The sequence below is a fragment of the Echiichthys vipera genome, assembly GCF_963691815.1.
Source record: "Echiichthys vipera genome assembly, chromosome: 23".
Taxonomy (NCBI): domain Eukaryota; kingdom Metazoa; phylum Chordata; class Actinopteri; order Perciformes; family Trachinidae; genus Echiichthys; species Echiichthys vipera.
The window spans coordinates 5,473,375-5,499,693 of NC_139848.1; the positions used below are offsets into that span (position 1 = coordinate 5,473,375).

Sequence of the window (26,319 nt, forward strand, 5' to 3'; positions counted from 1 at the left end):
CACTTCTCCACCATTTGTTTTATTGTGAAGGTCTTGACAGGCGGAAGTGCTGTAGATGCAGAAACACTTGCTGGTTGTTTTGTCACAGTCGCCTCTTGCGCTTCAAAGATGTCTTCAGAGAAAAAAGGAGATGTTTTGTGCTTCTTTATCAACGGGAGAAAGGTAAGTTTAGCATTTAGTCATGTCATAAACAGCTTATTGTGTTGTAGTGTTATTTATCCTTATGGTTTCAGCCAGAAGAATCTGTTTTTAAGCTGCAAATGAGTTTCCACTAACGATTAAAGTTGTATTTGTGACTCGTATAACTCCGTAAATAACAGTGTCCTGCATTTGGAAACATTAAATAAGCGTTAAAGTAGTTTCTGTGACAGGAAAAGGGCGAATAGCTTTACAAAATAAGAGCTCCATTAAGACACTGCTACTGTCCACAACTGTCTGCCATTTCAGCATTTAATGCAAACATGCAGTATGTGATAATAACTTTAAATCTGGTCACATAGTGTGTTTTAAAGAAAAGAAAGCAAGAGCTGCAAGAACAGTAGGTTGTTCAAAGGTCACTGCAGTCTGTCAATCAGTAGCTAGAGTGCTTTTGTCAGGGTTATTTATCAGGGTTATTTATCAGAGTTATTTTGGGGTTATTTTGGGGCAAATTGTAATAAAAAATAAACACAAACTGGGTTTAAACTGAAGCAGATGTGTAGGATTACTGCAGATTGTGACTGTATAGATGTGAATGTGCACAGATAGCACTTAAACAAATCAATCAAAGCCATGTAGACGCACTATAATATGAATAGTTTTTGGTAAGAGGCTGTGAGGCACCGTCCTGTCCTTAAATAGCTCCAGCTCAGAAATAAAATACAAGGAAAAGATTCAGCCTGACATGGGAACTGATGTGAAATATCTTTGAAGTTTGAGTGTGTGTGGATTCTGTTTTAGAGCTGAGGACACTCATGAAATGTGTTTTCTGTGAAAAACAGGTTACGGAGAACCACGCAGACCCTGAAACCACGCTGTTGTCCTTCCTCAGAGAGCAGCGTATCCTTCCCATCAGCTTCAACCCCACCCTCACACACATACAGTGTCATGATTGAATTTAATGTCGATGTGAGCGCCACCTTCAGGTTTCAACACCCCCTGGTTACTTCCTTGACTGCTACCTCAGTGAGGTTAACTGGGACCAAGTATGGCTGCGGCGGGGGCGGCTGCGGGGCTTGCACAGTCATGTTGTCACGCTACCAACCTGCCACCAAAACCATCACGTATCCTTTACGATGAAGGACACGGTCCTGCTCCTTGACCCTGATCGACTCGATCACACCAGTTGTGACCTCTTAACAATCATTTTAATATTCCAGACAGAACTCAGTTATTATGTGACAGATTGAGTTTTGTAGAGTGCATCCCAATTCCAAACTATCATAGTATACGTTACTAGTTTAGTTAGGGTTTGCGTGATGACTAATGATGACGGACAGATGACACTGTTGCCTCACAACAAGAGGGTTTCTGTTTCGAATCCCGGCTGGGGCCCTTCTGTGTGGAGTTTGCATGTTCTCCCCGTGTCTGCGTGGGTTTTCTCCGGGTTCTCCGGTTTCCTCCCACAGTCCAAAGACGTGCAGGTGTTCGGTTCATTGATGACTCTAAATCACCCGTAGGTGTGAATGGTTGTCTGTCTCTGTTCGTCTCTATGTGTCCTGTGATAGACTGGCGTCCTGTCCAGGGGGGACCCCGCCTCACGCCTGATGTCAGCTGGGATCGGCTTCAGCCCCCCGCGACCCCGACAGGGACTAGCGGTTAAAGATGAATGAATGAATGAATATATAGCCCCCTAAAAAAAAAAATATATATAAATATATATATATATTATATACAGTTTAAAGTGTATGCTGTATTTAGAATATTTTCACAGCTTAACCTTGCCGTCACAGCCCTTTTCAAGAGGGAACTGAAAGTGGCTCCATCTATGCTCTCTTCAAAGCCACCAGTGTCCCTTTGACATAAACATTTTATGATGGTCATCTACTATATGAGTAATATCCTCATACAACCCCCTTTAAAGTCTGCTAAACACCTACCGTTGTCTGTAAATTAATAACTGGGAGCAACATAGACTGGAAAATCAATGTGTTCAGTCACGAACATGGTTGGTTAAATTCCAAAATACCAAACTGTCGCCATTTTATCTATCTAAATTAGATTTTTAGGAAACGAGGGGGAGGCTGAAAAGGGAGCTGGTTATCTGCCACAGTGGTTTGGACATCCACAGATAAGATTAACAGGATTTTTTTGGCTGTTAATGGTAATTTTCCGTCCTGAAACCAAACCAACACAACGTGTGTTTCACTCCTTCACTCCCCTGTAGCAGAGGAGGAGACAGTTAATCACAAACACACACATCCAAATGTAAGACAGATGTAAACTTGCTTATTTCAGCCTTAAACTGATGCTGTGTGCCCAAAACATCACATATTATTTGTTGTTCATAATCACATGTTGGATGGCCTAATCTACAGTTTACTTAAAGCCAGGTAGTATTAGCAGTGATAACGTTTGCAGTAATAGTAAGTAAACTGTTGCATCACTAGAGTGACTTTGGTTGGTTATCAAGTATGTTACAAAGACAACATAGTGCTCGTAGTATAAGCGAGGAGGACAGAAGTACACTGACATGTTTTCTGCAGGATGTGTTTCTCTTCACCATACTGTCAGACATTACTCAGTCAACGCCTGCCTCCTGCCGCTCTGCCAGCTTCACGGAGCAGCCATCACCACGGTGGAGGGCGTCGGCAGCACCAAGACCAGGGTCCACCCTGTGCAGGTCAGTGCTGCCTGCGACGCTTTACTCGTGGGCATCTCAGCATTATGTGCTGAGGGCCTCTTGTTTGTTTTACACAAGAAGCTTTTACCAGCCCATGTTCAGCCCCAAGATGTGCAGAAGTAGTTCATCTCATCTCATCTTCAGCCTCTTATCCGGGGTCGGGTCGCTGGGGCAGCAGCTTTAGCAGGGGACCCCAAACTTCCCTTTCCAGGGCCACATTAACCACCTCTAACTGGGGCATCCCGAGTCGTTCCCAGGCCAGTGTGGAGATCTAATCTCTCCACCTGGTCCTGGGTCTTCCCCGAGGCCTCCTCCCAGCTGGACGTGCCTGGAACACCTCCCTAGGGAGGCGCCCAGGGTTCATCCTTACCAGATGATCCTGAACCACCTCAACTGGCTCCTTTCAACACAAAGGAGCAGCGGCTCTACTCCGAGTTCCTCACGGACGCTGAACATCTCCCCCTCTCTCGAAGGGAGACTCCAGCCCCCCTCCTGAGGAAATACATTTCGGCCTCTTGGACCCGCGACCTGGTTCTTTCGGTCATGATGCAGACGTAGTTTCCTAGTATAATAGTTAGTATAAGTATTCGAAATATCATTTTTTGCTGATACACCCTGCACTGAACTGTAGGTATAGCAATTCAATGCAATAATAATGTGATCATGGACCCAGTCGGCCCCTACCGTCATAAGGAATCACATTGTTCTTAAGCTAACTAGCACAAGCAGCAGTTGTTCTTACATACAGTGTACAAGTACTGTATGTAAAAACAGCTCCCTTCAGGTGTGCAGCCCCAACCAAACATCCTGTTAAATGCAAAAACACACCTTAGCCAAAGTCATTTCAAGGCCCTAAACTGTGGATGGTGTTGTAGGAGCGGATAGCGAAGGCTCATGGCTCCCAGTGCGGCTTCTGCACTCCAGGAATGGTGATGTCCATGTACACGCTGCTGAGGAACAAGCCTCAGCCCACCATGGAGGACATTACGCAGGCTCTAGCTGGTATGTTAGCTTGTTTTGTTTTTGCCTGACATCTATTATAAATAATGTTTAGAGCTGTGTAACACTGAGAAGGGGGTGATGCAGTATTAAAGTCAAGGATGGGATGCACCAGTTCCTTATTCATGTTATGCTCCATTTCTTTATATGCATGTGAACACACCAAGTGATCTTGACCTTCTTAAGTTGCTCATTGACCTTACATAGAGGAATACAAACTCAAAGTTCTCTCTTCATGGTGTGCTTTTCAGGAAATCTGTGCCGGTGTACCGGATATCGACCCATTGTTGACGGCTGCAGGACCTTCTGTCAGGTACACAACTCAGCTCTACAACCAATACATCTTCAACCGCTTATCCGGGGTCGGGTCGCGGGGGCACTAGCCTTAGCAGGGGACCCCAAACTTCCCTTTCCCTTCTCCCCCTCTCTCTAAGGGAGACTCCAGCCCCCCTCCTGAGAAAACCTGTTTCGGCCGCTTGTACCCTCGACCTCGTTCTTTGGGTCCTGACCCAGCTTTCATGACCACAGGTGAGGGTAGGAACCAGGACTGAGCGGTAGATCCAGAGCTTTGCCTTCCTCAGCTCTCTTTTCGTTACTGCAGCTCCGCCCCCGCTGCTCCGATTCTCCGGCCAAACTCACACTCCATCGTCCCCTCACTAGTGAACATGATCCTGAGGTACTTGAACTCCTTCACCTGGGGTCAGGACTCAGTCCCTACCTCAGATTTAGAGGTGCTGATCCTCATCCCGGCCATTTCACACTCGGCTGTGAACCGATCCAGTGAGTGCTGCAGGTTACTGACCGACGATGCCATCAGGACCAGGACTACGGCTCTGGTCTGTGAAAATCACAAACAGGATTGGTGACAAAGCGCACCCCTGGCATAATTCAGGAATAACTGAACTTCTATCCGACTATAATGTAACCTGTTGGTAGGGCTGGTTATTGTCCCAGTGCATGAGGTTCAAGTTTTATGGCAAAGAGCGCAGAGAGGCTGTGGAGAATCCTTCTGATCTAATGATTAGAAGATAACGTGATAATTGCTTCAGTCAATTCCAACAGGAAGCCAACTGCTGCCAAGCCAACGGAGCCGCAGACGGAGGGAAAAACCTCGATGCACCAGAGCATGTGAGTTCAACTGATTTTCTTTTTCTTGTTTTGAGTCTTTCTAGTGTTTATCTCTTGGCAGTCGTCTTTCTTTTTCATCCTGATCTGTTCCACGTTTTAGCTTTTTCCTCTTTCCCCTTTGTTTTGTACTGTTTTCTTTCTCTCTTTACCCTTTTCTGTCTTCTCATCTCTTCCTTTTCCTCTGCTCTTCTGTTGCTTTTTAACCTCTCTGATCTTTCTTCGCTTCCCTTTTGTCGTCATCGAACTTGTTATAATAAATGTTGTTACCTCCTTGTGCGTTTCTAGGAATAGCAGGGTGAAGTTTAATCTTTTACTTCACACAACATTCCTATAATCACGCCATGGTGAATCACATTTCCACGCTTGTGTTCATGCTCTTCATCCGTTCTTAATGTGCGGCAGGAAAAGCCAAAGTTATTCGACAAGGACGAGTTTCTGCCTCTGGACCCGACACAGGAGCTCATCTTCCCCCCTGAGCTGATCGTAAGACTTTCAGTTTTTTACACACAATATTAATATTATATTCATTTTCATGGCTTATTGTTAAAAGAAAATAATGTATGTGGCAGATGAAAAATACAGGAATACATAAATAAAAAATACATGTGGAAATAAATATAAAAATAAATTAATATGGAAATAAATGCTGGGGAACAGAAATGGATATTAGAAATAAATCAACTAATTGTGTGGGTGTGTGTCTGTGTGTGTGTCAGCGGCCAGTTATGCTGCGTTCACTTGTCATCTGAAATCTGGATCTTCCAACTTCTGAGTCAGAATTTTAGTAAGGGCAGAAGTGTGTGTGTGTGTGTGTGTGTGTGTGTGTGTGTGTGTGTGTGTGTGTGTGTGTGTGTGTGTGTGTGTGTGTGTGTGTGTGTGTGTGTGTGTGTGTGTGTGTGTGTGTGTGTGTGTGTGTGTGTGTGTGTGTGTGTGTGTGTGTGTGTGTGTGTGTGTGTGTGTGTGTGTGTGTGTGTGTGTGTGTGTGTGTGTGTGTGTGTTTGTCTGTGTCTGAATGGAAACACGCCGCCATGTTAGGGACGCTGCTGACAACGGTCGGTTTGCCGCTGGAGCCCGTCACTGACAGTTATGCTGCGTTTCATTGTAATCGGGAATCGAACTTCTAAATCAGGCTTGTAGTACAGTGAGGGCAGAGGTGTAACAGAAATGTGTGTGTGTGGATTTAAGAGGGAAACATAAACTCAACGTATCTCAAATCTTACAGATTATGACTTTAAGTAATTTTTTCCCTCCATAAGTTTTAATTATACAAATGTTGCATGAGTATCTCAAGTCCACAAAGTACTTTTAATTGTAATTTTAATGATAAAATGCCACATTCTCCACAGTTAATGGCAGAACAGAACCCACAAACACTCACCTTTCATGGGGAGAGGATGAGCTGGGTGTCCCCCGCCTCTCTGGAGGAGCTGGTCCAGCTCAAGACCACTCACCCTAATGCTCCGCTTGTCGTGGGAAACACCAACATAGGTGAGCTGGTGATTGAGTTTCTGCCCTTTCTGCCGACTTACTCAAATGTCTCATCATTTACTCAGTGGTCATGTTTAAAAGAGGTGTTCTTCATAGGGCCATGATGATGTTAGAAGGTTTTCATTGTACTGGTAAACTTGCTGTTATGTTATTCTACATTATTATCTACTGCAAGTTGTCCCACTCCCACTCTGCTTTGTGTTGAAGGTCCAGATATGAAGTTCAAGGGCATCCTGCATCCACTGATAATATCTCCGACCAGAGTTATGGATCTGTTTCAGGTCACTCAGACACCACACGGTGGGTTGAGTTTGTCATACGGACAATAATTCTGCTTGCAAGTGCAGAAGATTTCTAGTATTTATGGGATTTTTTTAAACTCCTCTGCATGTGTCCTGTCCTGGAGGCTCATGAGACTCAGCAGAAAACGTATGAAAAGAACTTGTAGCGTTGTCAGGTAACATACTCGCTCCTCTGCAGGTGTTTGGGTGGGAGCAGGCTGCAGTCTTACTGAAGTGCGGGCTCTTTTGGAGAAGTTGGTTCCCCAGTTTCCGGAGGAGAAGACCGAGCTGTTCAGAGCCCTGAGCCATCAGCTTGGGAACTTGGGAAGCCAGCAGATACGCAACGTTGCTGTAAGGAGACTTCACTTCAACTCTACTAATAAATATATTATAATATATTAAATCAGAGACGAATGACGTAAGATGTGGGAAGTATCTGTCCAAAGATTTCCAGGAATTTAGATGAAATCTTGTGAGTAAAATCCTGTGAATGTATATATCTGATGACTTTGCTTTTGCATGTATAGTCTCTTGGGGGCAACATCATGAGTGCGTGCCCAAACTCAGACCTGAACCCTGTTTTGGCAGCTGGGAACTGCAAAGTGAGCGTAATTTCAAATGGTAAGTTGTTTGTTTGTTGGTTTTAAGATGTGGTTAGGAAACTCTGTGGCTGTAGAGAAATGTCGATTCATGTCAAACGTGTTTACTTCTCCTCCCTCCTGATTAACCAGGAGCAAAACGAGAGGTTCCCCTGAATCAAGACTTCTTTGTGAGCTTTGGAAAAACCATCCTGGAGCCAGGAGAGATCATTGTTTCTGTCTTCATTCCCTTCTCCAGAAAGGTACATACTGTATATCCTTTCTGACAGTTGTTGTGTCTTTATATAAGGTTGCTCACAGCTGCTATTCTTCCCTAGCTCTTCTTATTTGTATTCCAATCAAAGCAAAATACACTATTAACTGAACAGCTGATAAAATGTTAAAACATTTATGTGTGTAAGAACTTTACGGATTACTCCTTTCTCTGTCTCTGGTGGCAGGGAGAGTTTGTTCGAGCTTTCCGCCAGGCTCCCAGGAAGGAGAGCTCCTTCTCCACAGTGACGACCGGGATGAGAGTGTTTTTCTCACAGGGGTCCAGGGTGGTTCAGGACGTCAGTATTTACTATGGAGGAATGGGGCCCACCACTGTCAGTGCCACCAAGACCTGCGCAGCTATCTTCACAAGGTCCGAGCCATTTTATCTTGCTTGAATCCCTCATTTCTTGCTTTTCATTTCCTTATCTTTTCTGGTTTCCTAGCTTCTCATCTCATTCTCATCTCATCTTCATCCGCTTATCCGGGGTCGGGTCGCGGGGGCAGAAGCTTTAGCAGGGGACCCCAAACTTCCCTTTCTCAGGCCACATTAACCAGCTCTAACTGGGGGATCCTGAGGCATTCCCAGGCCAGTGTGGAGATCTAATCTTTCCACCTGGTCCTGGGTCTTCCCCGAGGCCTCCTCCCAGCTGGACGTGCCTGGAACACCTCCCTAGGGAGGCGCCCAGGGTTCATCCTTACCAGATGATCCTGAACCACCTCAACTGGCTCCTTTCAACGCAAAGGAGCAGCGGCTCTACTCCGAGTTCCTCACGGATGCTGAACTTCTCCCCCTCTCTCTAAGGGAGACTCCAGCCCCCCTCCTGAGGAAACACATTTCGGCCGCTTGTACCCGCGACCTGGTTCTTTTGGTCATGACTCCTAGCTTCTGTCTTATTTATGTCCTCTGTTCCTCTGTTTCCTTCCACGTTCACCTTGATTCATTGTTTCCAGCCTATTTTCTTAATGCTTACACCTCTCTTTCATTCCTTCTGCCCCTTCTTTTCTTCCTTCCTCCTTTCTTTCCTCAACATGTGCGCGCCCTCTTGGTGCACTGAAACCAGAAAGCATCATAATCCTGGCTTGACCTGAGCGAGTGTTTCCTTCAGGCCTTGGGATGATGAGACCCTCAGCAGGGCCTATGATGTCCTCCTGGATGAGTTGGTACTCCCTCCTTCGACTCCTGGAGGAAAAGTGCAGTTCCGTCGCTCTTTGACTCTCAGTTTCCTCTTCAAATTTAACTTGGAGGTCCTGCAGAAACTTAGAGAAATGGTAAAACTTTCCATTGTTCGATTAGCCTCAAATATCCTGACAATGCAATTCCACATGGTAGATCCTGCAAGGCATTGATACCAGTTTCTGTGTACAGAATGTGATTACAGATGAGCTTCCTGAGAAAATGAAGATCCAGCCGTTACCCAGAGAGATCCAACCCAGCCTGCAGGAGTTCCAGGTAACAAAATATCCTGCATTCAAATCTTTTAATACAGTTTTAATACCCTCTGTAAAAAAAACCCTACTTAGCGGTAAACAAGCTTGTGTTTCCTTTCATCAACCCACACTTACAGTGAACAAACCTGCCTTCTCCTCTTCCTCTTCTTCTTCTTCTTCTTCTTCAGCATGTATCAAAAGACCAGAGTGACCAGGACCCAGTGGGACGTCCCATCATGCATCGCTCTGCCATCAGCCAGGCCACAGGCGAGGCCGTGTACTGTGATGACATCCCCAGATCAGACGGAGAGCTCTTCCTGGCTCTGGTCACCAGCTCTCGACCACATGCTAAAATCATGTAAAGAGAGATGGAGAATGATCTCTGACACACTTGTTTGTTTTACTTCTCGTTTGAAATGTTTCTTTTATCCAACAGAGGGCTGGATGTGAGTGAGGCTCTGCGTGTTCCTGGTGTTGTGGATGTCATCACGGCCAAAGATATTCCAGGGCAGAAAGTTCGGAAAATGCTTGGTTATGAAGAGGAGTTGCTTGCAGAGACTGAGGTAGAGCGTGAGTGTGTGCATATCCCTTCTTTATGATTGTGTGTGTACGTACATGTGTATAATCTGTGGCCTCAAAAGTAAAACTCTGAGCTAAAGTTCCAAAAGGGGCAAAAACGCCAAGGAATATTTAGTAAAATGTACATTTAATTTCCACTGCTGACTGTATTTTTTCCTGCAGGTGTCCTGCATTGGTCAGATGATATGTGCAGTGGTCGCTGATACGAGAGCACACGCCAAACGAGGAGCAGCATCTGTGAAGATCAGCTATGAAGACCTGCCTGACCCAGTTTTTACCCAGGAGGTCTGTGGAGACCAGCACAGCTGTTACTGTTATCAAACCGATCCAACAGACGCTATGTTTCTGTGAATGTACCACTACATTTCCTTCTGTCTAAGCCTGACCTATTTATTCTCTTTGAATACAACTTGCACCAGATGAGAAATGCACTGTGCAGCATTAGATGTCTGCTCTATGGCTTAAATACCCTCCTACTTTTGTCTCTCTATGACAGGAAGCCATTGAGAAGTCGTCTTTCTTTGAGCATCGGAGGACGATAGAGAAAGGGAATGTGACTGAAGCCTTTAAAACTGTTGATCAGGTTCATGAAGGTACACGTCTGCTTTCTATTATGTGCTTAAACATGTTGGTTTCAATAAAATCTTTAAATAATTACAAGAAACTTAACCAAAGCATTAACATTTGGGAGCAATGTGGGAGTGAGTGGGAGTTATTCAGAGGTCATTCTTAAAGCACGGGTGATAATATTTAAATGTGCGTGATTTTACCTGTGTGCTGTGTTCTTTATTCGTTTCCACAGGAGAGTTTCGAATGGGTGGCCAGGAGCATTTCTACATGGAGACCCAGAGCATGCTGGTTGTTCCTGTTGGTGAGGAGACGGAGTTCAAAGCTTACGTTTCCACACAGTGGCCAACGTTAACTCAGGTACACACATAGTTTGATAACCCTTGTACATCACGGTCGGCTTTTTAATGGCTGTGTTAACTCATATCGCATAAATATGTAATTTTATGGTTGTTTGTTGACTTTTTTAATAATAGATTGTATTCATCATCTCATAAATGTGTGATTAGTGACAAAGTATTGCTTCGTTAACATCTCTAAATCAGAGGAGATGTGGATTGTTTGCTTTGTCTCACTTTCCCCGACTGCAGGATGCAATCGCCGAGACGTTGGGCATCCCGTCCAACAGAGTCACCTGTCACGTCAAAAGGATAGGCGGAGCTTTCGGTGGGAAGGTCGTTAAAACTGCGATACTGGCTTGTATTACCTCGGTGGCTGCGTGGAAGTAAGGGCGCCCTCCCACTGTGCCTCCCTCCCGTGCCCCGTGCTTTAGGGTCCTTGTCCCCCCCTCCAGGCCCGTTTGTACTCACACTACCTGGGCCTCGGAGAATGCTTCTTGCTGCCTATACGTCATCACGCCGTAACACGTCACACGCATTGATGACGTCACGGCGATGCGTGGCTTTGTTTCCAGATCTTTCCGTAGATAGAGAATCTTTTCATCGACCAAATCTGCAGTAAACACTCCACCTCCGCATCACACTAACGTGAACCTTTCACCGCCATTGTTTTAAGTGTCCGCGCATGGTCCCTCCTTCTTTTTCTACGTCCCAACAGGCGCACAGGAAATGACCTCAGAACCGCCATAGGCCTCGTGCTCGTACACGTGCGCACGCTCGTGCTCGTACATGTGCAAACGTGCTTTACAAAAGCCCACCTCTACCAAACGGGCCGTGGACGGCAAGCGTGCTGCTCCTGGACGCGGTACAGTTGCACTCACACTGGTCAAAGGAACCAGACTTTAGCCGTCGAACCTGTTTGGGCACGGTACAAATGGACAGTGTGAGTGCGCCCTAAGTCACAATTGACCAAATGACCGAATGTGCTTAACATCCAAAAGATCCTGATTTCTTCTTTTTCTAATTGTTTTGTATTTTCTGTTCAGGACCAATCGTGCAGTCCGCTGTGTCCTGGAGCGAGGAGAGGACATGTTGATCTCAGGAGGCCGTCACCCTGTCCTGGCAAAATACAAAGTACAACAACATACTGCGGCTTTCATTTCAGCAAAGCTCTCAAGATAAAACTTTAAATTCAAGATAAATATGACAGGTTACAGGATTATTCAAGGAATAAAAAGATGATTAAACACTTCACTTCCTTCATGCTAAACAATCTGAGAAGGAAAACCGCAGCACCTCAGTTGAACTGCTCATACCTGTCATGGGGAGGTCACAATCTGACAGACTGTGTTTCAATTTAAGAGTTATGAGCCACTGTTTTAAATCATCCATTTGCTTTTACTTTTTAAGTGCATACAAAGGACGTTGGTTGGTAACACTCAGACCAAACTTTGGTTTAATGATTGATCCAACAGGTGGAGATGTTTAGAAACCCTGATGTTTGTTTGTTTTTGTTTCAGGTGGGTTTCATGAACGATGGGAAGATCGTGGCTGCAGATGTCCAATACTACATCAATGCTGGCAACACTGTCGATGAATCTCCTCTGGTTGGTAAAACCGGTTATTATGAAGTCAGAGAAAAAAATGTGCTCTGTCGTCATCGATTTTTCTTCTGCTCGCAGGTAGTTGAAAAAATCCTGCTTCACTTTGACAACGCCTACAACATTCCCAACTTAAAAGGTCATGCTGCCGCCTGCAGGACCAACCTGCCCTCCAACACCGCTTTCAGGGGCTTCGGCGTGCCCCAGAGCATCATCGTCATGGAGAACATAGTCAACGACGTGGCCATGCTGCTGGGACGCCCTGCAGACCAGGTCATATCCCGTGGCGTACGCATGCCGATGGTTAAATGAACAGAAACGGCACAGCATCACTCATTTCTGTTTTCAAATCCAGGTTCGGGAGATAAACATGTACGAGGGGCCGTCAATCACCCACTACAAGTTTGAGTTCAGCCCAGAGAACATGCTGAGCTGCTGGGAGGAATGTAAGGTCAAGTCTGACTACAGCACTCGCCGCAGAGCTGTCGACCAGTTTAACCTGCAGAACCGCTGGAAAAAGAGGGGGATGTCCATGATCCCCATTAAATACGGGATTGCATTTGCAGAGAGCTTCTTAAACCAGGTGTGTGGGATTTTAGCTTCAACAGTTTTAGTCATGCACACATCGGGTTTTTCTTAACTGTTACAATATTTTCTGACCTACAGTATACTGGCTTATATGGGTACTAAGGATTATACCAAACTTAATTCATATAGCGTCTTTCCTCCAGTCATGAAACCCAAAGTTCTTGTAGCGTGATGGTGATCGTGTGCTTCTTTTGTGTGTGCAAAAGGCTGGAGCACTGGTCCACATCTATAAAGACGGCTCTGTTCTGGTCACTCATGGTGGGACTGAGATGGGTCAGGGTCTCCACACTAAAATGCAACAGGTACTGTGACAAAGACCCTTATACTTACTTTATCTGTAAATTTAGTGTCGGTTAGGAGCATTCACACATTCACAGACTCCAAGTAATGTTACATTTAATGATAGATTTTACTTTTTGGTCGTAGCATTCACACAAATGTAGTTAGAAGAATCCAGGCACATTTCATGACAGTGTCCCCAACTGAAACCTTCAAAATATGGTATCTCTCTTTACCTTCATAGCAGCCTAACAATGTCAGATGTTTGTTTTATTACATTTCTTCTTAAGAAAGGTAAAAATAGTTTATGATGAATCCCATTGTCAGCGTAAATTCGAAGTCTGCACACAGCCACACACAGAAATGGAAAAGGAAGGTTGGGAGAATAAAGTCAAGAAGGCCCAAACAAAAGTCCAAAGAAGGTGGAGCATCCCCCTCTCTCCCCGTCTTTCTTCAGCTGTCAATAAAGACAAGAAAAAGACCTACGTTGGGCCTATAAATAGCTCATCAATCACCATTTTTTGATTGTATGGTTCTCAACAAACATTACTGATGTAAACCAAAGTGTTAGGGCGCACTCACACTGTCCGCCCGTCCCGTGCCCCAGGCTTTAGGGTCCTTGTCCCCCCCTCCAGGCCCGTTTGTACTCACACTACCTGGGCCTCGGCGAATGCTTCTTGCTGCCTATACGTCATCACGCCGTAACACGTCACACGCATTGATGACGTCATGGCGATGTGTGGCTTTGTTTCCAGATCTTTCCGTAGACCTCTGAGTTTTTGTGCGTGTTGTCGACTGTTTTTGAATCTTTTCATCGACCAAATCTGCAGTAAACACTCCACCTCCGCATCACACCAACGTGAACCTTTCACCACCATTGTTTTAAATGTCCACGCATGAAATGACCTCAGAACTGCCGTAGGCCTCGTGCTCGTACACATGCGCACGCTCGTGCTCATACACGTGCGCACACTTGTGCTCGTACATGTGCAAACGTGCTTTACAAAAGCCCACCTCTTCCAAACGGGCTCGTAGGCACGGTACGGTTGAACTCACCCTGGTCAAAGGAACTAGACTTTACCCGTGGAACCTGTTTGGGCACGGTACAGATGGACAGTGTGAGTGCGCCCTGAGTGTTAGACCATATTGTCAGAATAAATCCCACATGACATTGTTGAATGTCAGAATCTTCCGGAAAACTGTGTAAGTGGGTTTTAAGAATACATTTCGTCTTAAGAGCAGCTCGTACTGTCCTTTAAGGCTTGTTTCCTTTTTGCTCTTAGGTGGCGAGTCGGGAGCTTCATATCCCGCCCTCTAAAATCTACATCAGTGAAACCAGCACCAACACTGTTCCCAACACCTGCCCCTCTGCCGCCTCCTTCGGCACAGATGCCAACGGCATGGCTGTCAAGGTAAAGTCCAGTTCCTGCTTTTGAAGCCATAAACTATTCTGTATTACTGCTGCAGATAAATGTGTGCAGATTCGTCGTTCATGTTTCAATACATTCATTCATTCATTCATCTTCAACCTCTTGTCCCTGTCGGGGTCGCAAGGGGCTGGAGCCGATCCCAGCTGACATTGGGCGTAAGGCGGGGTCCACCCTGGACAGGACGCCAGTCTATCACAGGACACATAGAGACGAACAGAGGCAGACAACCATTCACACCTATGGGCAACTACCCGGAGAAAACCTACGCATACAAGTATTTTCTTTTTTCCTTTCTCCAGATTGCCTGCGAGACTCTGTTCCAACGACTGGAGCCAGTCAGGAAGAAGAACCCCGGAGGATCATGGGAGAGCTGGGTACACTTTGATAAGAAAGGAAAAGATCATTTATGGGGGATTTACAGCCTTTGATGACAGAGAAAAATAGTAATTTCATTTGTATTCAGGTCAACGCGGCATTTTTTGCGAAAATCAGTTTATCAGCTACTGGATTCTACAGGTACGACAGAAATAGATTTAGTTTGATGTGATGTGTTTGTTTATCAAGTGACCGTAACATCTTGCTGTGTATCCTCAGAGGTCCGGATCTTTACATGGACTGGGACAAGATGGAGGGGCAGCCGTACGCTTACTTTACGTTCGCAGTGTGTTGCTGTGAGGTGGAGCTGGACTGCCTCACGGGAGACTACAGGGTCAGAACTGAACCATCTCATCTCAACATTTTTTGTCTGATTGTAACGGAGGGAAATCTTCATAAATTGTTTATTTTGTCATGTAGACTGTGAGGACAGACATTGTGGTGGACATCGGTAAAAGTGTGAACCCCTCGGTGGACATAGGCCAGGTGAGTACTACTCTGTTGTCAACTGGAAAGGCAGAAAAGGACAAAATATGAGACCTTGTAACTTCCATAAGGAACAGATATGCAACTATAACAAAGGGTTCAAACATTTACATTTTATCCAGGTTTAAGCTGCAACAAAGGTATAACCTAACCAAAGTTCTCTCAGGACACTTTACAGAGCAGGTAAAAACCACACTCTATGACTTATTTATGATTTACACAGACCCAACAATTCTCCCGTAGAGTACGGTGGCGTTGAAAACCTTCACTATAACAGACAGGAACGTCAGACAGACCCAGCTCTGTGGAGGACGGACATCTGTCTGCACCGGAGAGAGGAAGAGAAGGAGAGAGAGAGAGAGAAAAGACGGACAGATGGACAGAGAGACACAAAGACAGACACAAAGACAGAGACAGACACACTTCCAGTAACTATAATAATATCTATAGTAATGTGAATATGACTTATATGTTATGACTTATTAACACAGCAGAATAGTAGAAACAAGCACAGCTAAGGTTATAGATTATAACAGCAGCAGGAAGCGACATGCAGGACCACGGCAGCAGGCACCACCACGATCAGCAGAGACCTGAGCAAAGCACAAACAACTCCGGGGAAGAAGTTGAATTAGTAACATGCGTTGATGAGACATGAATGATACAGACAGAGAGGAGAGAAGCTCAGAGGATCAGGAACAGTGTTATCCCCCGGCAGACTCGGCCTATAGCAGCATCATTAAGCAGAACATAATCAGCTTAAAAAGAACAACATTGCTAAGGGCCATTTTCTCTCTTTCTTCTTTCATCAAACTCTCTTCTCTCCATCTTCCTTTTCTTTTCTCCTCCCTCCTCCTCTCAGATTGAAGGCGCGTTCATGCAGGGTTTGGGTCTCTACACTCTGGAGGAGTTGAAGTTTTCCCCGTCTGGGCTCCTGTACACTCGAGGTCCATCTCAGTATAAGATCCCTGCGGTGTGCGATGTGCCGCTGCGCTTCAACGTCTATCTGCTGCCAGACTCCGATAACCCCCACGCCATCTACTCCTCAAAGGTCGGAGGTCATGATCTACATATATATACACCCTCATTTTCTAGTTTTTCTTTCTTTCTGTCTCTCCGTCCTTGCTTATTCTTTCTTTTGGTGGTCGTGTCTCAAGACTCACTTGTCCATAGGTTTATTCTGTCTGTTGTTTCTCTGGTTCCTGCTGTCAATTCACAGCAGGGGTGGGCAATTCCGGTCCTGGAGGGTCACTGTCCTGCATGTTTTAGGTTTCTCCCTGCTCCAACACACCTGAGTCTAAGGGCACACTCCCACTGTGCCTCCGTCCCGTGCCCCGTGCTTTAGGGTCCTTGTCCCACCCTCCAGGCCCGTTTGTACTCACACTACCTGGGCCTCAGCGAATGCTTCTTGCTGTCTACGTCATCACGCCGTAACACGTCACACGCATTGATGACGTCATGGCAATGTGTGGCTTTGTTTCCAGATCTTTCCATAGACCTCTGAGTTTTTGTGCGTGTTGTCGACTGTTTTTGAATCTTTTCATCGACCATATCTGCAGTAAACACTCCACCTCCGCATCACACCAACGTGAACCTTTCACCGCCATTGTTTTAAATGTCCACGCATGGTCCCTCTTTCTTTTTTCTATGTCCCAACAGGCGCACAGGAAATGACCTCAGAACCGCCGTAGGCCTCCTGCTCGTGCTCGTACACGCGCAAACACGCTTTACAAAAGCCCACCTCTCTCAAACGGGGCGTGGGCGGCCAGCTGGCCGCAGCTAGGCGCGGAGCAGTTGCACTGGTCAAACGCACTAGGCTTTACCCGTAAAACCTGTTTGGGCACGGTACGGAAGGACAGTGTGAATGCGCCTTCAGGTGTTTTATGGCAGGGAGAAACCTAAAACATGCAGGACAGTGGCTCTCCAGGACCGGAATTGCCCACCCCTGATCTACAGTGTATGTCACAAGTAGTGTTACGGATAATTATTTCGCTCTGCAGGGAATTGGGGAACCTATCCTGTTCTTGGGCAGTTCAGTGTTCTTCGCCATCAAAGACGCTGTGGCTGCAGTCCGCTCAGAGACCGGTGTAGTCGGCCCGTTCGCCCTGGACAGCCCTGTGACACCAGAGAGGGCCTGCCTGGCCTGTTCCTCCCCGTTCACTCAGAAGGTAAATGCGTGTTTGTTTTTTTATCTTTCTCTCAGCACCTTTTACTAAGATTCTCCCAGCGTGGATTTTGACATTAGTTGACATTTTTATTGACTTAATCTTTTCAGGTTTACGATACAAAGCAAATTAAAATCATCATTTTTTAAATTTATGTTGATTGTTTTGGTTTGTTTGTTGTTTTATTTTGTTTTCAGATCCCAGCAAGCAAACCAGGGTCATTCAAACCGTGGGCCTTAAACATCTGAGACGAAATCTGGTTTTGTTTGGTTTTTTATTTAAACTAAAGCTCGACTGACCGACCTGAACGTAACCAACAATAATGAAGCCGTACACTGATACTCTAGAGGCTAATTGAATAAGTTAATTGCACATGTATTTATAACAATACATTATTTTTGTTTTTAATCTTACGCTTATCCTACAGTTTCCCCACTTCAATAATAAGAATGAATAATTGAACCTAGATTTGCGGATTGGCTCTGACGCCAGTGCAGAACTGAACATTAAGCCTCTGAAATAAGCTCATTTATTATATAAATCATTGAAATCTGCTGTTCCTGGTGCATGCACTTGCACGCACCAACTCTATTAATGGGGACACTCTGAGTGACAAAAAGCTAAAGTCAAATTCCTTGTATGTGTTCACACTTAATTGTCCATTAAAGCTGATTCTGACACACACCTGCCTGATGAATGAAACTGTCTGCTGCAGCAGTGGGCATTATACATAAGATATAATAGGTAGGTATAGGTATAGGTATAAGACACCCAGATGGTGAAGTGCTCATGAAATGTTTACGGCTGCAGGAGTAACTTTGATCTTATCAGAAATCATATAAATCCATTTCTTTGCCAGATCAAAGACTCTTAAAATGAAATCCAAACAGGAGCTTTAGCACGACACGCTGTCAACACAAGCTGTGGAGACCCGTCTATAGTTGTTAAAGGACACTTGGTTTTAAACCATATAACGTCATTTTCTCTTGTAATCCATTTCTCTCTGTCATGTGTTGTCTTTTATCTAAGTGTGTTATAAACCAGCCTTTTGATTTATTACTCCAGAAAACTGGGACATTTGCATTAATACAGCAACAAAAGAGGAATCATTAAAAATAAGAAACAAGAAAATGTACCAATATATATGATTCGATTTTATTTATAGTGCCAAATCATAACAAAAGTTATCTCAGGACACTTTATGTTGTATATTGTATAAACCTGCGTTTAACCACGATGTCCGTTGCACTGTCACATTAGTTATTGTTTGATTTATTTGATGTTTTATGCTTTATTTTGATTTGATTTATGTTTTTATGCTTATTGTCACTCTGATCCTTTCCCATCTTTGTATTGAAACTGTTGCACAATCATTTCCCTCTGGATAAATAAAGCTGCTTGAATCTGAATCTTGAATCTTTAGAGACTAAGTAAAGACCACACAATATGACTTATCTATGATTTACATAGACTCAACAATTCCCTCGTGGAGTACGGTGGCATATATATATATATATATATATATATATATATATATACTGTATATAATTCAGTAATTTGACTTACTGGCAAATGACACATCCCTCCATCTTGCTGAGACTCCAGCTGCTGTAATCAACACTCAAGATTTATCGTATTTAAATGCTTTGGATAATTATCTTTTTGTAAACAAGCCTTTAAAAAACATGACAGTGCTGTTTTTCTATTCATATTCACACACACACATATACATATATGGGGCTAATGGGTGCTGATATATATATACAAAAGGGTTGTTCACTAAAGAGCAATCATTAAAAATAAAAAAACAAGAAAATATACCAATATATATCTATTATATATAAATATATGCTAAGCTAATGTACATTTGACAGGTGTGCACATTTCTATAAGGCTTTTTAACCCAATGTTGAAGAGAGGGAGTGCCGTCATTTAGGAAATTTTAATTTAATTAATGAAATAAAAATAAAAAAATAGCATTTTTATTTTTTCCTTGAACGGGAAGTCCCTTTAAATGGCGCATGCGCAGAGGGCGGAGCCTTCGGAAGTCCTGACGGAAAGGTCTTTTTGTTTGGGCCGCTGAGAGAGTCGACGGTTAGTTTGGGTCCCTGGTTATCAACCGTTTTTTATCTGCATTACTTTCGGTGAGTATTATTACACTTCCATCTTCCTGGTGTTGTCCCGCACTTTAACTCAACCGTAAATACTTTAACACATCGAATAAGAGAGTGAAAGATAACGATTTTACTAGGTAGTGTGTAGTGTGATCATGCTAACTCCACTGCAGCTAGCTAACTTAGCGTTAGCCTCGTTACAGCTCATGTACCTGCCTCGATGTTTATTTAACTTTATGGCACCTGACAGGAAGTTGCTTTCAATGGCAGCTTAGCTCATTGTGTTTTTCTTGTGTGTGACCACTTATTTTAGAAATTTAGAGGCATTGTTAGCCAGCTAGCGGGCCTGGTTAACCAGCCCAGGCTCGGCGCATGGTGAGGCCCAGAGTTAGCCGATGCTAACCTAGAATTAGCAAGCAGTAGTTGGGGAATTCCTCATTATAAACGAGCAGTTGCTTATTTTTACCACTCAAACATCCACAAAAAATCTGCTGCAGAGTGATGAAGGTTTAAACTCTACTAGTTTCCCAAAAGATGACTGCTACCAGCACCCATTAGCTCCATTGCATGGTCTTTTGTCTGTATTGAACTCAATTACATTTTATTTACAGTGCCAAATCATAACAAAAGTTATTATAGGACACTTTATAGAGTAGGTCTAGATCACACTCTGACCTCTTTAAGTTTAACATAGACACAACAATGCATTGCGTTTGTATGTGCAATTATAAAAAGGTCCTCCTGTAACTTTGTTTTTTAAACTGATTTTAAACATTGTGTCATCCAAGTTTACCTGAAACCCACACTTCTCGTGTTAATTTGTCCTGTGACAATCACAAAATTCAGTGTCTAAATCTGAAGTCCCATCCATGTCTGGTTGCAAAACTCAAAAACATTATAGAAGTGCAGATGTTATTGGTAATGTTTAAAGCTAGAAACATACAAAAGTTGTTGTTTTTTAACATCAGAGATTACAAATCACAGGAGGAAGTTTAGCTTTAAACATCAGCGTGCACAAAAAAACATTAAAGCAAATCATCTGTTAAAGGGGTAAAACTGTTGTCTGAATATTTTTCACTTTAAAAGATTGTACTTAACTAAACATTTTGAATCATATAAACTTGACGATTAGCTTGATGCATGTATTGTATAAACGTGAAAATTTGGTGAGAACTGTGCGAGGGTCGGGGGAATCAGGGGTTTGTGTCGTGTTGAAAAGCTGCAGACAAATATAAGAAGTGTATTATCTGCTCCTTTCCATGCATGCAAATGTTTAAATGTATGCAATTGTGAATTGAATTTATCATTGTGTGCACAATGTAATGAACAGACATTTTCATGAAATACAAAAACGCACTAAAATACTTGTTATAAGGATAAAGTTAGTTATTTTGCTGGTTTGCTTCTGTTGATTGAATGTGCAAATGTTTTATCAGATTACAATATGATTCTTTGGTATTTGCAGATATCACAGAGGTTAACATAAAGCAATACCATCTGTCAACACAACCAGTTACATAGAAGTTAAATCTAATTTGACAGTTTTCTTATTGAGTGGCAGGAGGGTGTTTGTGAGGTCAGTGGCGAGGTTTATGAAAAGATAGCATGTGCAACCGTGTGGCTCTTGGGTGTGTGATGTTTCAAACGTGTTACCTGAGAATAATTTTACAATGGGGAACTCACGGCACATGCATTCTGCACATAGTAAACATTAAATACCTGTGTGTTGTGCTTTTTTCAGGGTGTCTTTTATGAGTAATCAAAAGCAGCAAAAGCCGACGCTAACAGGCCAGCGGTTCAAAACGCGGAAAAGAGGTTTGTGTTTCCTGTTTTTACGTGTCTAACTATGCTCAAGTATTGCCCTTTTTACTGGCGTTTTTTTGTAATCCACGGTCTTTTTTCTACAGATGAAAAGGAGAGATTTGACCCTACTCAGTTTCAAGAAAGTATCGTACAAGGCTTGAATCAAACTGGCTCTGATTTGGAAGCGGTCGCGAAATTCCTTGATGCCTCTGGCGCCAAGCTTGACTACCGTCGGTATGCAGAGACACTCTTTGACATCCTGGTGGCTGGTGGAATGCTGGGTGAGTTGTCAAAAACCTAAACTAAGTTTTAATAAAGCACATACATGTTCCCTTTTATATAATAGTTATTTAAAGGGCATTAGAGATCGTCGTTGGTGGTGGTGTAAATGCATGCATTTTTAATTATTGTACATTGTTCTAGGTCTGCACTACCTAATGGCAAGGCAACTTTATTTGTATAGCACTTTTCATACACAAGGCAGACTCAAAGTGCTTCACAGCACAACATGTCATGAATTAAAATGCATTACAGAAAGACAAAGAGAATAAAAACGGTGTGGCCGTTAAAAGTGCAAAGATTTAGCAGAAAGCTACGGTGAACATAAAAGTGTTCAGTCTAGTTTTAAAAGTGGTCAGAGTGGGTGAAAGAAAGCTTATTCCAGCTGTTTGTTGCATAATGACTGAAAGATGCTTTCCCTTGATTTGACTTTACTCTGCCAACCACCAACAGATTGGCCTCAGAGGATCTTAGTGATTAGAAGGCTTAAGTAGTGGGAGCATATCAGTGGCTAAGTAGTTAATGTAAGGAAACACTTACCTGTAAATGAATAAATCCTAACATTCTTTTCGCTTGTTTCGGTATTTAATGCAAAAATGTTTTGAGTACTCCTATGACCCATCATGTAAAGCAGGTGTTAAGAGTTCAATGTAACGTGGGCAGGAAGTGGAGGGCCCGTGTTGTTAAAGCAGGAGGCTTAGGTTTTGACTTGTAAAGACATTTCTATTTCTCTCCTGCAGCCCCAGGCGGGACTCTATCTGATGACATGACCCGCACTGAGTTCTGCCTCTTTACGGCACAAGAAGACCTGGAGACGATGCAAGCATATGCTCAGGTAGACGGCACTCATGGTTGCTGTTAGTTATGGATCAACGATGTTTGCATGATTGTCTTCCCATTACTCTTTTAATTCAGATACGGGAAAAGCAACCAGTAATCTATTTGATTTCATTATGTGTTAAAGCGCTGAGCTAACTTAATGTCTTAAAATAGGTCTTTAACAAGCTGATCAGGCGTTACAAGTACCTGGAGAAGGGTTTCGAAGAGGAGATCAAGAAGGTGAGTGTGTTTTTTTTTTTTTTAACAGGATAAAAGACCTGCTTTTGAGTAAAGGAACTTCTTTGGCAATGTTGCCAAAGCAACAATGACACATAATGTAAAACAGTAAAAGCTGCAGCTCATACCCTAAAATGTCATTGCTTTTCTTCCTGTTCTCTGTAGTTGCTGCTGTTTCTAAAGGGGTTCACGGAGTCTGAGCGCAACAAACTGGCCATGCTGACGGGTATCCTGCTGGCCAACGGCAACATATCAGCCTCCATCCTCAACAGCCTCTACAACGAGAACCTCGTCAAAGAGGGTTAGGAGACATTCTTTAGAAATGAGCAAGAAAGCTTCCTTTTGTTTAAGTTTCCCAAAATGTTTATTCTGTGCTTATATTTGCCGTCAGCGTCGGAGACTTTGTATTCAGTGAGTTACAACACAAACCCAACTTCTTGTCTGTTTGTTTAGGAGTATCTGCAGCCTTCGCTGTCAAACTCTTCAAGTCATGGATCAATGAGAAGGACATCAACTCTGTTGCTGGCAGTCTCCGCAAAGTCGGCATGGACAACAGGCTGATGGTAAATTAACTTTTGGAAAATTAACTTTTTGTTTTCTTACACAGTATTTCAGATTTGAGCTGTTTCTGACCTGGAATTGTATCTGCCCCACAGGAGCTCTTTCCCGCCAACAAACGCAGCTGCGAGCATTTTTCTAAGTACTTTACCGATGCCGGGCTGAAGGAGCTGTCCGACTTTGCCCGTAACCAGCAATCCATCGGTGCCCGCAAAGAGCTGCAGAAGGAGCTCCAGGAGCAGATGTCCCGCGGTGACCCTCAGAAGGAGGTGAGGTTGCTGTAGTGTTGAAGGTTAAACATCAGATCATAAAGCAAGGATACAGCAAGCTGACAGAAGCTGTCATCCTGTTAAATGTCTCAGTTGGTGCAGGTGAAGGCCTGAATGTCATTATTGTTCAGCCTTGGTAGCGCACACACCTCCCCCCTGCCATGTTGCATACATTTCTGTGACTGACACTAGCAGTTCAGGAAGTAGATGCTGAACAGCACAATAACAAATGCAGCAGCACAGCGAGTCAAGGAGTTAAATACAAAATTAGCAGTTGGCTGGTGTTATGAGAGGCATGATGGTGATAAGTGTGTCACTGCCTCAACTCTTAACTGTAATATCCCTCGTATGCCGTACTGAGCCTTGTGTGGCTTTACATGGTGCAAATCAGTGTCTATTTCCCCCTTTTCCTGGGTGTGGATGTGATGTTTAGTGGCCAAGAAGAAACTCTAACCGTGCAGTGTTTTCTTCCCTGTTGCTTCAGATTATTGCCTTCACCAAAGAGGAGATGAAAAAGTCCAACCTCTCTGAGCAGGCCATGATCAGCATCATCTGGACCAGCGTGATGAGCTGCGTGGAGTGGAACAAGAAAGAAGAGCTGGTGACCGAACAAGCCATCAAACACTTGAAGGTATGCCGAGTTGTTTATATGCATGCCCTGGAAGTGGTTTAAAAGCCTTGTATACAGTTGAGAGTAGCTCACTTCTCTTATTTCAATTGATTTACTTTGTTTCATCTAACCGTAGCATGTTTGGAGTGGGGGTGTTTCATGTTACTAAATTGTAGCAGAATCTCTGGCATTATTAACTTAACATTGCTTTTTCTGTAGTAAAGGAATGAAGTGAGTAAATTTAGGAGGAATCATTGTGTCACACTTATCCAGAGAGAGAGAGCGAGAGCTCTTGATTATGGTCAAAGCACAACTGAACAAACAACCCTGCTGCAAGGTGCTGCACGATGGGAAAATGAGTCAATGCAGAACTTCTATTTGTGTGTTGGTAACAGAGAAGATGCCTTGTTCCCTCTGTCAGTATAACACTGAGGGGGCAGGTGCCATAAAGCTGCGGTGGGAATCACAGGGCTGCCCACCCAGCGTGCGGTTATCAGCTGGGGGTTAAAACGTACACCTACAAATGTCCCTGTCCATCTTAACATAATAAAGTCCAGGTAGAGGGCAGCGTCTCTGCAGATACAGACGCCACTGCACCTCCAGTGGGTCATAAATGACGATAAAGGGGGATTAGTTAAGTTTGTGTTAGTGGAGTTTGTACCATTGATGTGATGATTAAGACGGGTGTGAAAGTAGCGAGGTGGGAACAGGAACAGTTGTAAAATAAAACTGCTGTAGCATGAAGAGGAACTCATTCAGCTGTTTATCAATATGCCTCAATGCACCAACATACATACTAACTCCTAAGAGAGCTGGCTGAGAGCATCTCCGTCTCTGACAGTTTTCCGTTTCTGCAGCAATACAGCCTTCTGCTGAAAGCCTTCACCTCCCAGGGTCTCTCTGAGTACAGCCTGCTGCTGAAGATCCAGGAGTATTGCTACGACAACATCCACTTCATGAAAGCCTTTCAGAAGATTGTGGTGCTCCTCTATAAAGGTTGGTGTCACGTTTTTAACCCATGCTTGTCTTTAGCCTCTGCACACAGCTTTTGAGTGTTTGAGAAGCTGCACTATTCTGAGATACTTGCCACCAATCCACCATTTTTCTTCAAGTGATCCTTTGCCAGGGCACATCTCAGGCACTGAGTGTGTGCTGACTAGTTGTGTGATCACAGTCTTGACTCTGTTGTTTTCCCTCCAAACAGCGGATGTATTGAGCGAAGAGGCCATACTGAAGTGGTACACAGATGCCCATGTTGCCAAGGGGAAGAGCGTTTTCCTTGAGCAGATGAAAAAGTTTGTGGAGTGGCTCAAAAATGCAGAAGAAGGTAAGAAATGATACATCTGGTCTGACCCTAACATTGTCTGTCTGACGTTCCTGTCTGTTATAGTGAAGGTTTTCGTTGCCACCGTACTCTACGGGGGAATCGTTGGGTCTCTGTAAATCATAAATAAGTCATAGAGTGTGGTCTTTACCTACTCTGTAAAGTGTCCTGAGATATAACTTTGGTTAGGATTTGGCACTGTAAATAAAACTGAATTGAATTAAAACACTCTAATGATCATTTTGATCAATCTTTCTCTGCAGAGTCGGAGTCAGACGAAGAAGAAACTGACTAAAACCTCCACCGCCAGATGAGCTCCCCCCTTTTTTCGGTTTTTCTTTTTTACCAACAGCAACAGGAGCAGTAAAAGTCTTTTTTCTACCACTTCATGCCCAAACACACACCCTTCCACTCAAAATGAAACAACCTAACGTGTTTAGGTGTCCCGGCTCCACGTGGAAGCGGAAAATTATGAATCCTTTTGTTTTATTTTATTACTTTTGCCATCATTGTACTTCCTTCTTTAATTTGGATACAAAACATTCCACGTGATCCCGATGGCCGTCGCTCCTGTGAATCATAACCACGATTTGTTTGATATTCAAGTTCGCGACTGTGAGGCCGACAAAAATGCGACTTTGCCAATGTTTCCTTTTTCTCTCCTGACTCTTTGATTTTGCACAGCTCATGTTTTGGCTCCTGTTGGGTGTTAACTCCTCTTGACTTTTGGGTAAACCTGTACCGCGTGTCTCGATCACTCTGGTGGGTCCCCCTGTATGATGCCTCGCCAGCTAACTGATTATTATTGGTTTCTACTTTCTTTAATCTGATACAAACCAATTGACTTTTTTATGAAAATAAAGATTACTGAAATGGTTAGACTGTGTTCTGTGGCTTCA

General features: G+C 43.8%; 2 protein-coding genes across 2 annotated transcripts; both read left to right on the forward strand.

Moving 5' to 3' along the window:
* Window positions 1-108: 108 nt before the first annotated feature.
* aox6 (aldehyde oxidase 6) lies at window positions 109-18,651 on the forward strand (the record flags this gene model as incomplete). The annotated part of the gene is made up of 35 exons (XM_083937614.1): window positions 109-162; window positions 981-1,038; window positions 1,166-1,262; window positions 2,713-2,821; window positions 3,697-3,823; window positions 4,072-4,133; window positions 4,883-4,948; window positions 5,351-5,431; window positions 6,295-6,436; window positions 6,644-6,736; window positions 6,917-7,068; window positions 7,245-7,338; window positions 7,449-7,558; window positions 7,757-7,941; window positions 8,678-8,840; window positions 8,938-9,021; window positions 9,188-9,357; window positions 9,436-9,562; window positions 9,741-9,863; window positions 10,075-10,171; window positions 10,381-10,505; window positions 10,736-10,869; window positions 11,530-11,617; window positions 12,004-12,090; window positions 12,166-12,357; window positions 12,440-12,667; window positions 12,879-12,974; window positions 14,235-14,363; window positions 14,681-14,755; window positions 14,845-14,897; window positions 14,976-15,090; window positions 15,177-15,242; window positions 16,105-16,293; window positions 17,243-17,410; window positions 17,605-18,651. The coding sequence occupies 35 exons, from the start codon at window positions 109-111 to the stop codon at window positions 17,653-17,655; spliced, it is 3,990 nt and encodes a 1,329-aa protein (XP_083793740.1). The 3' UTR covers window positions 17,656-18,651.
* Window positions 18,652-19,448: 797 nt separating this feature from the next.
* bzw1a (basic leucine zipper and W2 domains 1a) lies at window positions 19,449-26,299 on the forward strand. The gene is made up of 12 exons (XM_083938184.1): window positions 19,449-19,551; window positions 21,263-21,336; window positions 21,429-21,605; window positions 22,344-22,438; window positions 22,597-22,662; window positions 22,825-22,960; window positions 23,113-23,222; window positions 23,316-23,486; window positions 23,971-24,117; window positions 24,954-25,092; window positions 25,301-25,423; window positions 25,684-26,299. The coding sequence occupies exons 2-12, from the start codon at window positions 21,273-21,275 to the stop codon at window positions 25,713-25,715; spliced, it is 1,260 nt and encodes a 419-aa protein (XP_083794310.1). The 5' UTR covers window positions 19,449-19,551; window positions 21,263-21,272; the 3' UTR covers window positions 25,716-26,299.
* The last annotated feature ends 20 nt before the right edge of the window (window positions 26,300-26,319 follow it).